The sequence below is a fragment of the Pleurodeles waltl genome, chromosome 11, assembly GCF_031143425.1.
Source record: "Pleurodeles waltl isolate 20211129_DDA chromosome 11, aPleWal1.hap1.20221129, whole genome shotgun sequence".
Taxonomy (NCBI): Eukaryota; Metazoa; Chordata; class Amphibia; order Caudata; family Salamandridae; genus Pleurodeles; species Pleurodeles waltl.
The window spans coordinates 414,169,815-414,189,026 of NC_090450.1; the positions used below are offsets into that span (position 1 = coordinate 414,169,815).

Consider the following 19,212-nt stretch of genomic DNA (forward strand, 5'->3'; position numbering starts at 1 on the left):
AATATTTGTTAATACTTTTTAATTTTCTAGGCTCTCGCGGACCACGGGTTGGGAACCACTGAAAGCATTGAGTTCCAAAAAGGCAACAGGTCCTGGTGTTATGTTCTACATGTACCTTTATATATAACACTGCTAACATAAATTCTGAGGTCCGGTTCTGAAACGTGGTTATTTTTATTGAATTAATAGATGGCACGGTTGACCATTTGTTGACGCAAAAGGGCGCAAACTTACAAAATACAATTGTATTTTGTAAGTTTGCGCCGATTTTGCATAAAAAAATACGCAAATGCGGCACAAAATAAGTATAAATATGGCCCTTAATCTTTTAAACGTTGCCTACACACCCTTCCTTGTCAACTAAATCAGATAATTCCATAATAGGGAGACACATGCTGCCTTGCAGCTGATATAAAAATACATTAATAAAACAAAAGAAATAAGACAGTCAATTGTCAACATGTCTTTGAAATAAGGCGAGTAGGACTTATTTACCAATGCTTAGAAGCAGTATGTAATGTTCTGTGGGAGACATTCCGCTTTGGAAAAGATTGGAAAGTGTTTGTTTTCTAGGTAGCTGAAGTGTTTAAATCAGAAAGAAGCTAATAAAAGGTAATAAAAGTTAACAATGATAATCAAAAAGTAATGAATAAGCAATAACTTCTCTTTTAGCATTGATTTCTGATTGGCTAAAAGGTTAATGTAAACTGACATGGTGAGTACTATTGACTGTGTAATGTAAGTTGATTTGTTTTTTTTAGTGATTATAATTTCTGAAAAATGTTTCAAGTGCAAATTAAAAAGCATTTTTTTTGAGGATTCAAAACAAATATATTTTAAATGACAGGTAAAGAAATAATAGCTGAACTTTAAAAGCCTGTTTTTCAGTCAATAAGATGTTTTTAGGTCGACCATAGCAACACGCAAGCGCTGCTCACATATTGTAATTTATTCTGAAGGCTTTAACCATGCCCATCTCTTTCATTTGTTCCTGGGCCTACCTTTCAAAAATCCCTTGTTGTTGGTAAATGCTTTACATTTGTCCCGCCGTGGGGTTGTTTTGTTACTGCCTGGGAGTCTGACCCAGTTACATGGATTATTGCATGATCAGGTAAGTACCTTAGTGTGGCACACTATTTTTTCTTTTGCCTCGCCGCTTCGCTTAAGGCGGTATGTTGTTTCTTTGTCTTCCTTGGTTTCTGGTATCTTGCTGTTTCTTTGTGATGTCTACGGGGGCGTTTTTATTTATTTATTTTTTTGCAGTTTTGTGTAGCTCAAACTCAACACAAAAGTATTGGAGTGCCTTTTTTTTTTTTGCAGTTTTATATAGCGCAAGAACACATTAATATTTTTGGTGGCAAGGGGAGATTAAGTGATTTGCCCAGAATCAGATGATGTTGAGCCGGCGCTGAGACTTGAACCGTGTTCCTCAGCTCCAAAGTCAGCAGCTCTGGCCTTTATGCCACATGCTCTCCCCTAGGGTTCTTTGTCTGGTGCGTGTTGGGGTAGTCTGGGATTAACTTGTTTTTTTTTACATAGCGCGTGGTAATACTACCATTTCATAGTGCTGCAGAGCATGTGCCATTCTTAAAAAAATCGCTATAATTCATTTGTACCGTCCTTGCAGAGTTAAAGAGGTGAAAAAGTTGTGTCAGGATTGTAATCTGTTGCATTATCGTTGTTTCAAGACCTCTGCTACGGGTGCATTAAACTACTGACTTGAATAGAGCTCAACACTAGGCAATAGCACGTGCTCCTGATAACCTCTGGAGGGTCACCAACCAAGAACATAGGTTTTATTCTAGGCAAGAAGATGGCGAAAGGTGTTGTCCCCGAAATGATGGAAAAGCACCCATAACTCCAGACCCAAGCACTTTACGGCCTCAAGCTTGATAGCAAAAAATATTTAGCCATTGGATGTAAATTGGGCCTCTTCAAATAGAGTTCAGTTAGCACGAACTTGAATCAGAGGTATCTCAGCACTTTACATGAGCACTGGTCTGGTTACGTTACACAGGAACACATTCATTTTTGGTAGCAAGGGGAGAATAAGTTATTTGCCCAGAATCACAGAATGTTGAGCCAACACCGAGACTCGAACCAAGTTCGCCAGCTCTAAGGTTGGCACCTATGGACCTTACACCATATCCTCTCTCCTAAGGTTCTTTGTCTTGTGCGTGTTGGGGCCGTCTGGAACTAACTCGCTTTTCTTAATATAGTGCTTGGTAATACAGGTTCTGCCATTTCATAGCGCTGTAAAGCAGATGCCATTTTAACAAAGTCACCATAATTCATTTCCCGTTAAGCTGCCTCCTCTGTTATTCTCTATGTAGACCGTCAATGTTTTTAAAGGTTAGGATGGTTTTGCCAATGTAAAGGAATAATTCTTTTAAAAGTTTAACACACGGAAATATATGGCTGCCCCCTTTTCTTTGCTCCTAACTCATTTGATTCCCTCATTCTCTGGGTTAAATGCCACAGAGGTGCCTCTTTGTGGCTTGTTTGGTGCTATAAAAGTTTAGGTTAGCACACTAGGAAGGGTTGCATTTCTAGGGTCTCACAGCCAGTCTGTAGGAAAATAAACTCCCAAGATGACAGCCTTGTTGTGATCTCTCTCCTGCAGCGACAGTCCTGGGAGGGTTTCTGTGTCTCCTAGCATACATCCACCACACTCAAACCCAAAATACATAGGTAAAAGACATTGTCATTTACAACGCCAATAGCTCTAACTCTCACAAATGCGAGACCTATTGCATTGCAAATGCTTGTTTGTAAAAGCTTGAGCCCATTGCAAAAAAGTAACTTAAATAAACAATATGATGTTACTGCTAAATAAAAGTATGTAAGTTGATGTAATGGAACGTATATGTTGTTTAAAATTTGCTCAAGGAAATATTTTGGGAAAAGATGATAAAGTAAAAAATGTTACAATGAGGAGTGTTTTTAGAAGTGGATATGCTGCTTAAGTAAGAATAACTGCTAAAATATTTTGTTTTATTTTGTTTTATTTTTTAAAAAGTGTGTAAAAGTGCATAAATTTCCGCAGACATTTTAGAGCGGTTTACGTGAGCACCACGTACATTACAAACAAACAAATGTATTGTTATGCACGGAGAGATTAAGTGGTTTGGCCTGAATCACAGGATGTTAATGCTCCCACCTAGACTTGAACCCGGTTCCATAGTTGAAAGTTGCACCTGTTAATGCTGAAATTTTACTAATGGATATTCATGTATTCTGAATATTAAATCTGCAAAGAAAATGAGTTAATATAGAGAAATAATACACAACTTTGAAAATGTGCCTACTTGAGTGACCACTGGTAATCACGAAGTGTCTTTATTAACTGCTTAAAATTGTAAAATGTTGTGGTCATGTTTAGATTAATGTAGTACTATATCATATTAATGGTCATTTACTATGTATTTTCTTTATTAATCATAGGCCTTAATTTAGCGGTCTTGGGCCTAGTTACACAGCCTCATGTCAAGTTGCATTGCTTAGACGAATCCTAAAATGGCTGCTTAGACAATTAGATTGTAATTTTCCATTGCATTGACCGAATGCTAGTAACTAAAATTATTTCCCTGGAGAACTGCTTGCTAGAATATGTTGTACTAGGCACTGATGCTTTGTAAAACTTAGTGTGTGTAAAGGCGATGTTCCCAGGAACTAACAATTGATGCACTGACTGGAGTATAAGCCGATACAAAGTTGTTACCTGACAAGCCCAACAAAGGGAACAGAAGAAGAGGAGCCAAACATTGACATGTGAAAGACAGTTTAGCTAAATCTAAGATTTGAGGTTCTACTTTCATTGGACTGCACGTAAACGTACGATTCTTTGACCAATAGCATAGTGGGAAGAAGTTTTAGGAAATCTAATTTAGTCAGACTGTACTGAGAGAGAAATCCACTTCTTCCCTAACTGTCCCGAGAGGAGCCAGCTACTATTCTTTCTGAACTGCATGAAGAGACACCCCCATTTTTCCTAACTTTGTTGCAGAGAAGCGACATTCTATTATGTCTATTCCTGAGACATTTCTATCTTGAACCTTATTGCTGAGAGCCAGTGCCCTTGCTGACCGAATCGATGTCAATTGACAAAGACTGTTGCAGCTTGCTGAACCATACTGAGGCAAGGTATAAGACTGATTGCTATGTCCATTTGCTTTTGTGTTTAGGTACCAACCACTAATTTTGACAGAGCCAAAGTTAGATGCTTTCTTAAATTTGTGTTGAATAACTGTTTTGCATGAAGCCCAAACATGCCATTCTAATAAGGTTAGTTAGGATACTCACTGATGATGCTTGCTAAATATTAACAGCAGTTGATGTTTGTTTTATTTGCTGAATCTAAATGTATGCTACTTCTGTTGCGCAGTTATTCTTGCTGTTGATTTGTACTGTAACTCTAGAAAGTGTAGTGAACCACGCTTTGATTAAATTGAGATTCTTTAGAAGATTCAGTTAACCATTATTGTTTCTGTTTGCCTATCGTGTGATTTTGAGACTAAGGTACGTGATATTAGCCTTGTTAATATAGAGAAGTAAACATTCTAACTTTTACATAAAGGTGTGGCTTTTCATGACCAAACGGTCATGGTGCATGGAAATTACTGACTCCTATGATTATTGATGCTATTGATTGGTATTGTTATTGATTGTTATTGAAACTGAGTCTTATGGTGGGAATTACTGTAAGCACAGTCAAAAGGTCCATTGACCCTCTAACGCGTCCCCTTATAAACTAATGACAAGAAACCAAATAAGGGCAGACACGCTAACACATGCTGTAGCAGTTAGGCCACATCCATTTCCCTTTAAAAAAATCATTTAAATGTAAAAGAGCAGAAGTTCACATGTATATGTAGGGAATAAACTAAGGCTCCAGTGACAACATATTAAATTGTACATTTTTGAAGCTTTTATATAGTAATATAACGCTTGAGTTAACATGCTCCCTTTTCAACATAAGTAAATAATAATGGGAGGCACGCTGCCTTTCAGCCGCCAGAAAAGCACATAAATAACAAAAATGTAAAAACTAAACGTAAAGCTTAACAATAAAAAGGCTACCAAGCCTACCTGTGTACATGTGGCAGTGCTGTAGCGTAATGGCCTCACAATGTACATGTACCTTGCTGTACATATATTGCCATAAGCAGTGAGGCCATGCATGCTGTCACGTGATATTATGATCATAGTTACTGAAGCCATCAATTGTGCAGAAGTCGAAGACGCTTATGACTGGCGATTAGAGATGATTACATTTTTTTTAAAAAAGCTACAAAAGCTGCCTTGCAAATAAAGATGTTTCATCCAATTACTGTTTCTAAACTCAGTCAATTTGGAGTTGTTATGGATGAGTTGGGCATTTGGTTAAAAAGTACTTTTGTGTGTCCTGAAGCTTTAGGCTACCTTTCGCTCACAAGCTGTTTGTAAAGCGCTCACATCTTTTTGTGGAAGCTGTATTGATTGGACAGGATGGAGTCAGGGGTGGCAGGACGGGGTAAATACTTTCAGACTGTGTTTAGAAGAGAGAGTGCTTTGCTATACGGAAGTGAAAATTAGCATGGCGGTAAAGATCGCTATCGCTGTTGCGAACTACATGTGTGTATTTTTTCGGCATGTAGTCATTGAGGGATGTGTCCAAAACCACAGGATAAGCCTCCCATTGAAACTGAAACCTGGATACCCAACTTCAAAAGCAACATCTGCTGTTCTTTGCATATAGTTGTTAGCATCGAAAGTAAAATGTACCGTATGAGAGGCAAAGAATAACACTAAAACATTCTCAACAACAAAGAAAAAAAAGAAAAGATAGATTTTCCCCAGGAAATAAACAATCAAATAGCTGTTAAAATAGCAGAAACACTACCATGCCAATAGAAAATAATGTTTTTGAAAGCCATACCTAAATATGCACTTTTTCCGACATAAATAAATACATAATGAGAGACACTCCCTTTCAGATGCCACAAAAGCAGATGAATAACCAAATGTTTTACTACTACAGCTTCGGCAACGATTCTCTAAAGCTTACCAAACAAATTCATTCAAAGATTACTCGACGGCAGACAAAAATGAAAAATAACTTTACCAACGAAAAAGGCAAAAATAAAGGGTAGCTTCTTCCAAACAAATAAAAAAAAAAGCTTTCCAAAGATCACAAATGCTACTTTGCTAAAAGAAAGCTATTATTTTAAAGCTTTGCTTACAACTCCTTCTTTACCAACGTAAATAAAACATTAATAAGGAAGGACACACAGAATTTCAGTTGCCACAAAGGCATAGAAATTCCATAACGGCCAGATAAACAGCGTTCAAAAGTGCACAGACGCTACCTTGCCAGTAGAAAACAAAGTTGTTTAAAGCTTTATGTACAGACACTCCATTTCTATTGTAAATAAATAATTCATGAGAAACACGCAGCATTACAACTGTCACAAAAGCACAGAAATAGCAAAATCCTAAAATAAAAGAATAGCTTTCCAAACAATACTAACGCTACCTTGCTGATATAAAGCAAATTATTTTATCAGTTTGCCTATACAAACTCCCTTTCTGACATAAATAGATAACTGAGAGCATGCTGGCATTCTGCTCCTATAAAAGAACATAAATAAAAAATTTACAAATATACAAATTCCGTTCAAAAGCGCACAAACGTGACTTTTCCGATAGAAAACAACCATTTTAAAAGCATTACCTACACATGCTCCTTTTTCAGCATTTAAAAACAAGCATTTGTAATGTAATGGGTCTCGCGTTTGCTCGAGTTAGAATTTAAATCCCTAACTGGACTTTTCTTACCACTTAAATTGAAAATGAAAAGTAAAACAGTTGACATAAGCCATGAGCATCTGTGGCAGTCAAACGTATCGGCAGTCGTGCAACTATCCATGTAACAGGGTCGATGTCCAAGGTGGTAACCAAACTGCCCCAAGGAGGGACAAATGTAAAGCATTTACCAATGATAATAAAAGATTCTTGAAAGTCAAGCCCACGAACGAGTGCTAGTTATGGGTGTGCGGTGGGCCTGGTTAAAAACCCACAGATAGATTACAGCAGGTCACAGCACTTGCACGCTAGACCTAAAAAAGGAAAGGCATGCTGTCTTACAGCTACCACAAAAGCACATAAATAACAAATTGTATGTGATAGAGACTTCTAGTTGCAGATTCCTTGCCTTCTATTTTTCCCCCAGGCGTCGGACTGGATACGGAGATTTTTTTCTTCAAGCAATACCCTTGCGCGTTGGTAGGTGGCATCAGTTGACCCGGCAGGTGTCGTTGGTGTTGTAGTCGCCGTGATGACGTCAGGAGTAGTACATAGACGCCACCTCAGCGCAGTGACTTCAGTTATTATCTTTCTGAGCCACTCGCTGATCAGGAGAGAGCTACCCTGTCTCTTTTTGACAGAGTTTGACTGTTTTGTCAAGTTTTTTGGTGAGTTTTGGTGCGTTGGCATGTCCCTGAAGACCGGTTTCAAGCTGTGCGAGGACTGTCACGGAATCATGTTGGTGTTGAATCTGCATCTGGTCTGTTTATGCTGTTTGGAGTGGGACCCGAAGTGCTCTGAGTGTGGGGCCATGCACCCGAAGGCCTTGAGGGAGCAGTCCCTCAAGATCATGGTGGACCGGTGCTTGACTCTGCATAGGTCCTGGTCTCGCTCGAGAAGAAGGTCTCGAGACCATTCGCGGAACCACCTCCATTCTTCTTCCTCCAAGTCTTCGGGCACAGGTAAGAAGAAGTCGTCGAAGCGGTCCCGTTGCCCTTCAACTTCACCCCGTCCATCGGCTGCGTCAAGGCCTCTGTCTTCGGAGCCTGCTTGTGGGTCCGCTCCGTGCTTCCCCGAATTTCCGGGAGCCGGAGCGACCCCTGCCCAATTAAAGGAGATTTATGAGGCCATGCACCTCATTTCTGAGCGGACCGACCCCGATACAGCACCTTCGGGCGGAAGGGGTTTGGACGAGGGGCCTTTGGTTTCTGCGCCAGCGGCTTCGGCTCTGGCCATCAAGGTCCCTTCCAGATCCGCTTGTGGATCCGCTCCGACGCCGGTCGTACCACTGAGACCTTCCCTGGCGCTGGTTCGATTGTCGATGCTTCTGATTTTGGTGGTGCCCATCATCGACGTCAACCCGATCCTTATCCCCGATGACTCGGAGTCGAAACCGCATTGGCCGCCGCCTCCTCTGTCTTCGATTGGGTCTACTGACCCCAGGTCGGATTTGGACCCTTTTACTTATGGGTAAGAATTCAGGGAAGGATTGGAGCGGTCCCTGCACCCTTATGAATACCAGGGTGACCCATCTTTGGACTGGACACAGGAATTGGACAAGGCCAGTGGACTGGATACTTCTCCAGACGTTGGCATGCTGTCTCCTCCTACTGTGGCTACGGGAGAGGGAGCGACTTATGTTGTGGTGGTCAGTAGAGTGGCTGAGGTCCTTGGCCTTGAGCTACCTACTGTAGAGTTCAGGTCCATCTCCTGACAGAGGTGCTTCAGCTAGGGGCTTCCACATCTGAGCCCCTTTTGCCATTTAATGAAGCCCTCACTGATGTCCTTTTGGGTACTTGGTTCAAACCCAACACGGGCTCCTGTGAACAGGACTATTGCACGCCACCATCAGCACGCCCGGAACGACCCTAAATTCCTGTCCTAACACCCCATGCATGAGAGTCTTGTCATCTAGGCTTCCTCTTCCTCAGGAGCATTCCCTTCTGCACCCCCGGATAGGGAATCTAAAAGGCTGAAACAATTTGGGAAGAAGATGTTCTCTTCCTCCCGTCTCGCGCTGCGGTCCGAGAACACTGCATGCCTTTTCGGCCGCTATACCCACTCTCTGCGGTGTACGGTTGTGCACGTTCTGCCGCAGATACTGGAGGATGCCCATGCTATCGTTTCCCAAACTGTCAACGATGAGAGAGATGCGGTGAAGTTCATGTTCTGATGTGGGCTGGACACGACCCACTCTCTGGGCAGATCAGTTGCTACGACGGTGGCCTTGAGATGCCTTGCCTGGTTGCGTACGTCTGGTTATTTGGGGGATGTCCAACAGTTTCTTATGAACATGCCCTTCGATGGCTCCTGTCTCTTTGGAGACAAGGCGGACTAGGCCTTGGAGAGATTCAAGTACTCCCGGGCTATGGCTCAGTCTCCTTGTCCTTTCTGCTGCCCCTCGCCCCCAACAGTCGGCCTTTTGCCACTTTGGTGGCCATGGAATGGGATCCCTGTCGTGCCCCCCACCCAGCCATCTATGCTGTTCAGCTGCTGCATGGCCGGGGACGCTGAGTCCCACGTGGGCCTGGGACAGGGAACCAGAGGTCTGTCCAGTCCACCCCTACCCCACTGCAGCCTCCAAACCCTCCTAGTCTGTCCCCTCACTCCAATCCAGTTGGCGGCAGGATTCGCCGTCACCTGCCCAACTTGGAATCCATCACTACGGACAGGTGGGTTTAGCAGATAGTTCAAAAGGGCTATTCCCTCCCCTTCGAATCTGCCCCACCAGCCATGCCTCCATCTGTCAGCCAACTTCCGTAGGATCACTTGGCACTTCACCGCCAGGAAGTTGCAGCTCTCTTGGCCAATGGAGCCATAGAGAAGGTCCCTGTGCCAGAAGTAGGTTGTGGTTGTTATTCCTGCTACTTTTTGGTGCCGAAAAAGCACATGGGCTTATGTCCTATCCTAGACCTTCGGACCTCAACTATTTCCTCAAGAAGGAGAAATTCAAAATGCTCACCTTGGCTCAGGTCCTGTCTGCCTTAGACCCAGGAGACTGGATGGTAGCGTTGGACTTCCAGGATGCTTATTTCCACATTCCCATCCTGCCTGCCCACAGACGTTACCTGTGATTTGTGCTAGGTCACGAGCTCTATCAGTTTACCGTGCTCCCCTTCGGCCTTACCAGTGCCCCTAGGGTGTTCACAAAAGTGATGGCGGTGGTTGCAGTTCATCTGCGCAGGTTAGAGGTCTCAGTCTTCCCCTACATCGACGACTGGCTGTTGCAGGCGGACTCGCCCCAGAGAGTTGTCTCCCACCTTTAGACTATGGCAAGCCTCCTGCACATGCTGGGGTTCACTATCAATGTGTCGGAGTCACACCTGAGTCCCTCTCAAATGCTTCCTTTCATTGGAACTGTTCTGGACACAGTGCAGTTTCAGGCTTATACTCCGGAAAAGCGAGTCCAAGATATTCAGGCTATGATTCCAATCTTTCAGCCTCTGTCTTGGGTTTCGATTAGACTGACTCTGAGGCTGCTGGGCCTCATGGCCTCCTGCATCCTGCTAGTGACACATGCCAGATGGCATATGCGGGCTCTGCAGTGGGATTTGAAGTTCCAGTGGGCTCAGCATCAGGGGAATCTCTCCGACATGGCCAAGATCTCAGGGTGGGGACTGTGAAAGACCTGCAGTGGTGGCTTTCTAATCTGCATTGGGTCCATGGCAGATCCCTTTCCCTTCCCCAGCCAGATCTATCCATAGTGACAGATGCGTTGCTTTTGGGTTGGGGTAGCCACATGGGAGAGGCGGAGATCAGAGGCCTGTGCTCTCCGGCGGAGTGTTCTGGAGCTCCGGGTGATCAGGCTTGCGTTGAAAGTATTTCTTCCTTCTCTCAAAGGGAAAGTAGTGCAGGTGTTCACAGACAGTACTACCGCCATGTGGTACTGCAACAAACAGGGTGGGGTAGTTTCCTAGACCCTTTGGCAGGAGGCATTACGCCTCTGGATATGGCTGGAACATCAGGGTATTACTCTGGTGGTTCAACATATGGCGGGTTCTCTCAGCACCAGAGCGTAAAAACTCAGCCGTCAATGCACAGCCAATCACGAATGGCATCTCCATCCGGAAGTGGCACAAGGTCTCTTTCAGCAGTGGGGAGAGCCTTGGTTAGATCTGTTTGCCTCCACAGAGAACACGCAATGTCAGCTGTCTTGTGTGTTGGAGTTTCCAAGGCTGCACTCGCTTGGAGACGCTTTTCGTCTCAAGTGTAACTCCGACCTCCTTTCTGCCTTTCCGCCTATACCACTTCTGCATAGAGTTCTCAAGAAGATCAGGAACGACTGGGCCCAAGTCATCTTGGTGGCTTCGGACTGGGCACGGAGAGTATGGTATCCAGAACTATTGAGCATGGCCACCGATCCTCCACTCAGACTTCCTCTTCGGGCAGGTCTTCTGTCACAGCAACAGGGGACGGTTCTCCACCCGAACCTGTCCAATCTCCGTCTTCATGCGTGGAGATTGAGCGGCGGCAGTTGATGACTTTTGATCCTTCCACTCCAAATCTGCAATGTTATCTTGGCAGTCAGGCGTCCCTCCACCAAAACAGTATATGCCTGTTGTTGGCATAAATTTGTGGCATGGTGTACCAACAAATCTGTTGATTCCCTCTCTGCTCCGCTATCTGAGGTTCTTTTGTTCATTCTTTCTTTGGCCCAGCATGGCTCTGCTTTGGGCACCCTTAAAGGGTATTTATCTGCCATTATGGCCTTTCTTAGGCTACCTCACTCTTTAAATCTCCTATTCTGAATAGATTCCTTAACGGTCTCACCCATTTATTTCCTCTCACTCCATTTATCATGCTTCAGTGGGATCTGAATCTTGTCCTTACCTACTTAATGTGTATTCCCTTTGAGCCAATGCACAATTTCCCTTTACGGCTCCTCACTTTCGAGGCTGTCTTTCTTGTTGCCATCACTTCTGCTGCAGAGTGAGTGAGATTCAAGCTCTGTCTTCCAAGCCTCCATTCTTGTCTGTGCACCCTGACAAAGTGGTGTTGCGCACTAGGGCTTCCTTCCTTCCCAAGGTTGTTACGCCTTTTCATGTAGGCCAGTCCATCACCTTGCCTACTTTTTACGCACCCCCACATCCTTCCCATGAGGAGGAGAGACTCCACCGTCTAGACCCAAAAAGAGAGTTGGCGTTCTATCTTAATCATACTAAAGATTTCCCAGTGAACGATCAACTCTTTGTCGGGTATGTGGGTGCGAAGAAAGGGGAGGCGGTGCAAAAATGTATCATCTCTCGATGGGTACTTCTTTGCATCAAGATATGCTATGCTGTGGCCAAGAAGCAAACACCTGAGGGGTTGCGAGCTCATTCCACCAGAGTAAATGCTGCTTCCACTGTTAGCACTTGGAGTTTCTGTCCTGGATATTTGCCAGGCAGCTATGTGGGCATCCCTGCACAAGTTTGCTAAACATTACTGCCTGGACAGTCAGGTCCGTCTGGATGGCTATTTTGGTTGTTCGGTCCTGCAGGACTTTCTAGTATGATCTTGGTTCGCAGCCCACCTCCGAGGATGGCATTGCTTGGGTATCTATTCTAAGGTAAGGAATCTGAAACTATATACACAAGTTACTTACCTTCAGTAATGAAATATCTGGTAAAGAAATATTCTAGTTTCAGATTCCTTACCCACTCACCCATCCTCCCTGCTTGCGAACTGATTTGTAAGGATAGGGATTTCCCCTTTAGGTCCTTAGCTCTGGTGCACCAATCTCAGTGTTCTTAGCAGGTCTGCGCTTTGGGGTTGAAAGTCGTTAAAAGAAACTGACGTCACTGCGCTGAGGCGGCGTCTATGTACTACCCCTGACGTCATTACGGCGACTACAATGCCAACCACGCCCCTGAAGTCAACTGACGCCACTTATCGACGCGCAAGGGTATTGCACGAAGAAAAAATCTCCGGATCCAGCCTGGGGGAAAATTCTAAGGTAAGGAATCTGCAACTAGAATATGTTTCTACCAGATATTTCATTACAGAAGGTAAGGAACTTATACTTTACACCTAAAGCTTCAACAGCAACTCGCTAAAGTCAGCAGAGCAAATAAAGAAAAAGCGCAAACACGAACATTCCTGTTGAAAAAACTATTATTGAAAAGTTTGAAAACTTTGCCTACACATGCTCCTTTTCCAGTGTTTAAAAGAAAAAGCTGCCTTCCAGCTACCTACAGCTGCATAGTAGAATTTAGTTAGATATAACCAAACAAAGCTACATAATGTCATTGCTGGACGTGTATAAGTTTGAACAGTATATTTACAGCTGGCTTCCCATCATACTCTTCAGGGTAAAGAAAAATACAACAAACATGCGGGCATGCATATGTGGGCATACACATACTCACACTCTCCCCTGTGCACTTTCTTACATACAGTTCCACTTTCTCGCACACGTTCTTCCATTTTCTGACTCTCATGGAACAACATTTTCTTAACCAGAACAGCTTCATATCAAAGGATAACCATGTGTTTGTCACAGAAGGATACCAGGCAGGCAAACCGCTGTTATTAAAAAAAAAAACGGTGTCTCACATACTAATAACTTGTTTAATGTAAATTGGTCGGATGATCGCTGTTAAAAACACTGTAAATAGAATTGACTTTGGTAGAATGAAGAACTTAGTTGGGATTCGAATCCATCACCTGAAGATCACATCAAATTTCATCAGGGTTTAACTCTTTGAACCATCTTGCTGTGCATGATTTTATTTTCAACTCTAGGAGGCTGCATTTGTTGAACTTCTGAAGTTCTGTGCTAGTATTGTTTCTGAGATGATGTTGTAATACTTTTTCTCTGAAATGGTATACTATTTCAGATGTGTTGGCCTGTGCTTGATGTACAATTTAGGGAAATGTGATTTGGAACTTCTTCAGGTCAATGTGGGTCACATCTCTAAAGTAACATGATTTCCTGTTGTTTAAACTGTAGTTTGATGTGCTACTTAACTCCAGTCTTCTTTCATAAGTTTTGTGGTTGTACTTGTGCTTTTTCAGCAGTGCTGACTGTCTGTAATTATGGGTGTCTGAGGAGTTCTGTCTTTTGAGCGGAATTTGGGATTATCCTAAAGTGAATGGTAAAACCTTGATTGAGAAATAATTTTTTAAATCATCATTGTGTCTCTCCCCCCCCACAACAAACTGCCCCAACTGTACTTCTTTATGCACAGTTAGGGGAGTGTGTGTGTTTATATATTGTGACTTTCGTCGTGCCCAACTAATTTCCCTGGATGCAGTTTTGGAATAACCCAGACAACCCGCGTTTCAGAGAAACCATGAGAGATCCTGTTTTGAGGGAAGGTGTTAGCTCTTCGTTAGTTAAAAAATATAAAATGATTGATTTAAATTAGGTCTCCCTGATATATAGTTCTCCTCTGACAAACGTGCCAAGAAGGCTTTCCTCCTCAAGTGTAATTAGAGGAGGTCAAAATGACCTTGCTAAGCATAGTGAAAGGGACTGCAAGCCTTATCTTGGCCTCATCCTGGCATCGTATACGGTACTGCACTAGACCATTTTATGTTTTAACAATGGTAGTGACGAGACAAGAACATTAAATTATACTCATCCGGTGCTTGTGTATGCTTCATCTATTTTATTAGATCAAGTATGTTTTTTTTTTATTATTGTGCCCTGTATTTGAAGATTCCAGGAAAATGAGTTTTGTCCTTGTTTAAGATGTTTAACAAAAGGCGAGCTGCTAATGCCCTTGCCTTTTGCTATTCAGTGAATATCTCTTGTTCATCTGTTTCAATCGCTACGTATTTTCTTCAAATGTAGTAATTTAAATTTATTTTGCTTTTTTTCAATATTATATTTGTAGCTGCCAAAAAAAATCACGTTCGCTATGTTGCATAATGTGCTCATATTGACGGTGATGTTACTGTGGACTTTAATATGAATAAACTTCATTTTGACTTTGACTCTCATATATCTGTTGTTGGTTCTATGTCAAAATTACTTGTTCATGAATTCCTGCTCGCCTGTGCTTGTTTTCTTACTGACATTTAGCAGTGTTGGGGAGAGTGCTACATCTCTGGTCGATTCCACCTGTCGAATTGTATTTGTCTCAATAGGTAGGTTCATAATTGTCTACCTGTCAATATAATGTTTTATATCTTCTGGCCCATTTTCTTTATCCACCTGTAAATCTATATTTGATTCTCTCACGTCTTTCTGTATAACTTTGTGCTCTGTTCTTTATTTTATAGGTGAGTTTATCATCGGCCGAGTGATCAAAGCAATGAATAATAATTGGCATCCAGACTGCTTCCTTTGTGAAATCTGCAATGTAGCCCTTGCTGACCTGGGATTTGTGAAAAATGCTGGCAGGTGAGAAGGCTTAGCTAATGGTGGGTAATAGACGATGTGTCTAGGGTGCTAAAGGTATTCCTAGAGGAGATCTGTGGCAACAGAAGTACTGTTTTATGAAGAAACATTTGAGAGGAGCCTACAAGATTGTACAAAACATAGTGTGATGGATGTCTTTGGAAGTAATCATTTGCATTTAAACTGCCTACAGCACTTTAGTGTCCTAAAACTATATTATCCTCTTAATCTGATCTCAATTATCCATTACTGTGAGCATACGCTCTGTCATTTCTCCTTCCTTTTGGATTTTTGTGGGGCTCTCTTTGATAGCATGCAAGGAGGGATGTTGGCAGCTGCTCCCTAGGCGATCAGAATTCTTCGGGGCTCCCTTGTTATTGCACGTTGTGGTTTTGAGTTAGCCTAAGCCGCCTGGGCCTTTGGCTTTGCCCTAGTGGCTGCCCACTGTTATTTGCCACACTCTAGCTACTTTGCTGTTATGGTGGTGGTGGAGGTGAGTATTGGTCCTTTCACCTTCATGACTGCTTTAGCATTCCAGGCGTTTATTTACTTGGCCTGAAGCCTTCATTTCCTTTCTCCCTTTTGCTGGGGGGTTTCCCCTATTCTAGGTGGACTTCCTTATGTTTGAGTTCTATTCCATTCTCAAAATTTCTACAGCCTAGGCTTCCTTGCTGTATTCTTTGACGTTTGTATGTTCCTTTACTCTCGTGCTGAGGTTGTGTCTTATGAAAACATGCTATTTCTGAATGTGTTTTTTGGATTCTGAGGACATAGCGCAGGTCTGTCATTCTTGATAGATCATACACAAAAAGGTGATTTGAGGAATGCTTGCAAATAGTCTAATATATTAAAGGTGATGGGAGGGTGCTTGCAATAAGACTTACCAATGACAATTGCTTGGAAGTAGCATTCCAACCCATTGTTTTTTTGCCCAGATTACCACCTCAGATTAGACCCAGCCATATACAAGTCAGTCTTCACCCTGCTCCAGTAGGAACAGTCCATACATAACTGCTGATAGCGCGTCAGAACCTTGATAAGTAAACTTACAAGGAGACATGCCTAGGCCGATGAACCTTTTGACCACGTTCAGAGTCTTCCCAGTACGAGGTATCTTTCTGTCATCACAATCAAAATCTCAATAACCCCATCAATCTCTTAGTAATTAATCAACTAAATAATCAATAACATTTAATATAAGTCAATAAAGCGAACACACCATGACCTTTCAGTCATGAATAACCACACCAATTTAGTTAAGAATTTGAATATTTATTTCCCTATTTGTTACAATTCTAATATCATCTCCGTTAATCTCATTAGCAATCAATCTCATTAGCAAGTCTTCAGACTTATCATTAAAACACAATTAATCAATGTATAGAGAATATTCATTAAGCATTAACGCATCATTATTAAGAAGCAGTTTAGCAAAGTCTCAAGTACAAGATTCAACAAAGCAAGAACTCAGTTGTTTGTCTATTTGCATCAGATATTAGTGAACACCTTAACTAACCTCGAATTAGCATCAGCATGTTGGGCTTCATGCAAACAATTTAGCAAACACAAATTTGGAAAACATCTAACTATGGCCTCTATCAAAAAGAGCAGTTGGTACCTAGAAAGAAAAGGCTATTAGACAATTACAATTTTCATCAGATAGTTACCCCTCCAATGAATCAGCAATCAGCGCCAATCTTCATCCTCAGGACATCAGTCGATTCAGCATTCAGCAAGAACAGGACAGGGCAAAGTCTCAATATTGCATAGTTAAGAGTATGGCACTTCCCTCATAAGGAGGAGAAGTAAGTATCAGGTGAGGATTCAATAGAGGATGGTTAAGATATCAGAACAGCAAAGTCTCAAAGAATAATGGCAAAAGGTGTCCCAATAATGGCTGATTTCTTCTCGGGTCCTGCGGTTATATCAAAACAGTTGAACTAGCCCTTAATTCCCTATTGGATCAATTTTGGTGCATCACGCACCTTACTAGACTTTTCCACAAAACACAGTTTTCATGCCGTTAATTGGCCCCTGTAATTGACGTCTTCATCTGGTGGAATGTCAGGCAGGAAAAGTTACACTTTACGATCCAGTCAGTAGTCCCATTGTCTTTTCCTAGTCTAAGCGGCCTTGCACCTGTTACGAATCACACTGTTGCATTCAGCAAGAATGTCTCCTTGAGTAAGTCGGGTCCCATGAGAAAGAATTTACTACGGCTACACACACATATCTAGCTTCTGGAAAGGTACAGCTTTGTGTCCTTCAGGAAAGCAGCACATTACGCGTTAGAAAAACACAGTTTAATATGAGACCAGGCAGCTAGGCCTAGACCCTCGCTAACTAAGGCCTAGTAATTTAGTTAACAAACCCCAATTACATAGCTCTAATTATGAAATACTAATACAAATTCATACATTAGTACATTATTAATTCGTCATTAATAATTTTCATTAGTCTTCGTATATCTTGGTGGCCACTCCCCGTGGGCACATTTCAAACGCATACATTATTTTCTATATTAACACATTTTCTATGCAACTTTATTACAGAATATATTGCATGCTTTTCATGTTAATATTAATTTTAAAGGTCACACTCCAACACTGCCAAGCCAGGTCCCCTCTGAACCGGAACGCAGACAACCCAAGACCGGTTCCGCCATGACTGGGGATCTTCACTTGAGTGCAGCTTGGTTCCAGTGACACAGTGAACAAGAGATCCCCCTTTGGACATGTCCTTGGTCACTTAAGGCATTACATCAAACACACAAAAGTTGATGGGAGGATGCTTGCAATAATTCTAACCACTGGCAATCGCTCGGGTAGCATTCCAATCTGTTGTTCTTTTTCCAAATATATCACCTCAGATTAGACCCAGCCATGTGCAAATCACTCTTGATCCTGCTCCACTAGGAATAGTATAGCTGAACTGCCAAGCCAGGTCCTTTCTGAACCAGAACACAATCAACCCAAGACCGATTTTGTCCTGATTGGGGCGCTTCAGTCACTTGTAGTCTGGTATCAGTGGCACAGTGAGCAAGGGACCCACATCTTGGCCACTTTAGGCATTACATCAGGCACACAAACGGCTGGACTTCTCCCATTGTAGCAGGGTCAAACTGATTTGCATATTGGTGGGCCCAACTGAGGTGTGCGAAATAACGATGGATTGGGTTGCAGCCTGAGTAATTAGCAGTGGCTTAGATTACTTCAGGCATTCCGTCCATCACTTTTTGTATATTCTAGTGGGTCGCCCTAAGTTGAACGAGTATGTCCAGACGTGGGTCATGTGCACACTGTCACTGGAATCAAGCTATACATGGCTAATGAGCAGTAACTAAGTCTAGAACGGTCCTGGGTTGCTTGTATTCCAGGTCAGGGAGGAACTGGCCTGACAAGTCGGTCTGTACTGCTCCCATTGGAGCAGGATCAAGACTTATTTGCATACGGCTTGGTTCAAACTGAGTTGACATTAGGTTCAAAATAATGGTGGACTGGGATGCAGCCAGAGTAATTGCTGGGGGCTTAAATTAACGTAAGTATTCCTTCCATCACTTTTTGTATTCTTTAGTATGTCTCCATAAGTGAGATGAGTATGCCCAGACGTGGGTCCCATGCACACTCTGTCACTGGAATTAAGCTGTACCTGGAAGATACGGCTCTAACTATGGTGAAACCAGTCTTGTGTTACTTGTATTCTGTTTGAGGTAGGACCTGGCCTGGCAATTCAGGTTGTACTGCTCCCATTGGAGCAGGGTCAAGACTGATTTACATATGGCTGTGTCCAAACTGAGGTGGCATGGTGTGCAAAATAACAATGCACTTGAATACAGCCTTGAGTAATTACCGATGTTGTAGATTAATTCAAGCATTCTATCCAAAGTTTCTTGTATACTTAAGTGCAAATAGTCTAAACCACTGGCAATCACTCTGCTTAGCATTTCAACCCTTAATTGTTCGCCCACTGTGCCCTTCAGTCTATCCTGAACTGCCAGGCAAGGCCCCAGGGCCGGCTTTAGGGCAGTGCGACCGGTGCAGCCACACTGGGTGCTGACCTGGAGGGGGTCACTGACCAGGGGGTTGGCGGGGCGGGCTGGGAGT

The 19,212-nt window shown here is 42.7% G+C and overlaps 2 protein-coding genes across 2 annotated transcripts in view; one reads left to right on the top strand and one right to left on the bottom strand.

Annotated features, from left to right (window-relative positions):
- Positions 1-19,212, bottom strand: part of LOC138265748 (adiponectin-like) — a 390,833-nt gene that overhangs the window by 313,130 nt on the left and 58,491 nt on the right. The gene's annotated exons all lie outside the window — the stretch shown is intronic.
- Positions 1-19,212, top strand: part of LIMS2 (LIM zinc finger domain containing 2) — a 360,835-nt gene that overhangs the window by 110,213 nt on the left and 231,410 nt on the right. Inside the window, exon 4 of the mRNA XM_069213748.1 lies at positions 14,992-15,112. Coding sequence (XP_069069849.1) covers positions 14,992-15,112 — 121 coding nt within the window. The remainder of the gene's footprint in view (positions 1-14,991; positions 15,113-19,212) is intronic.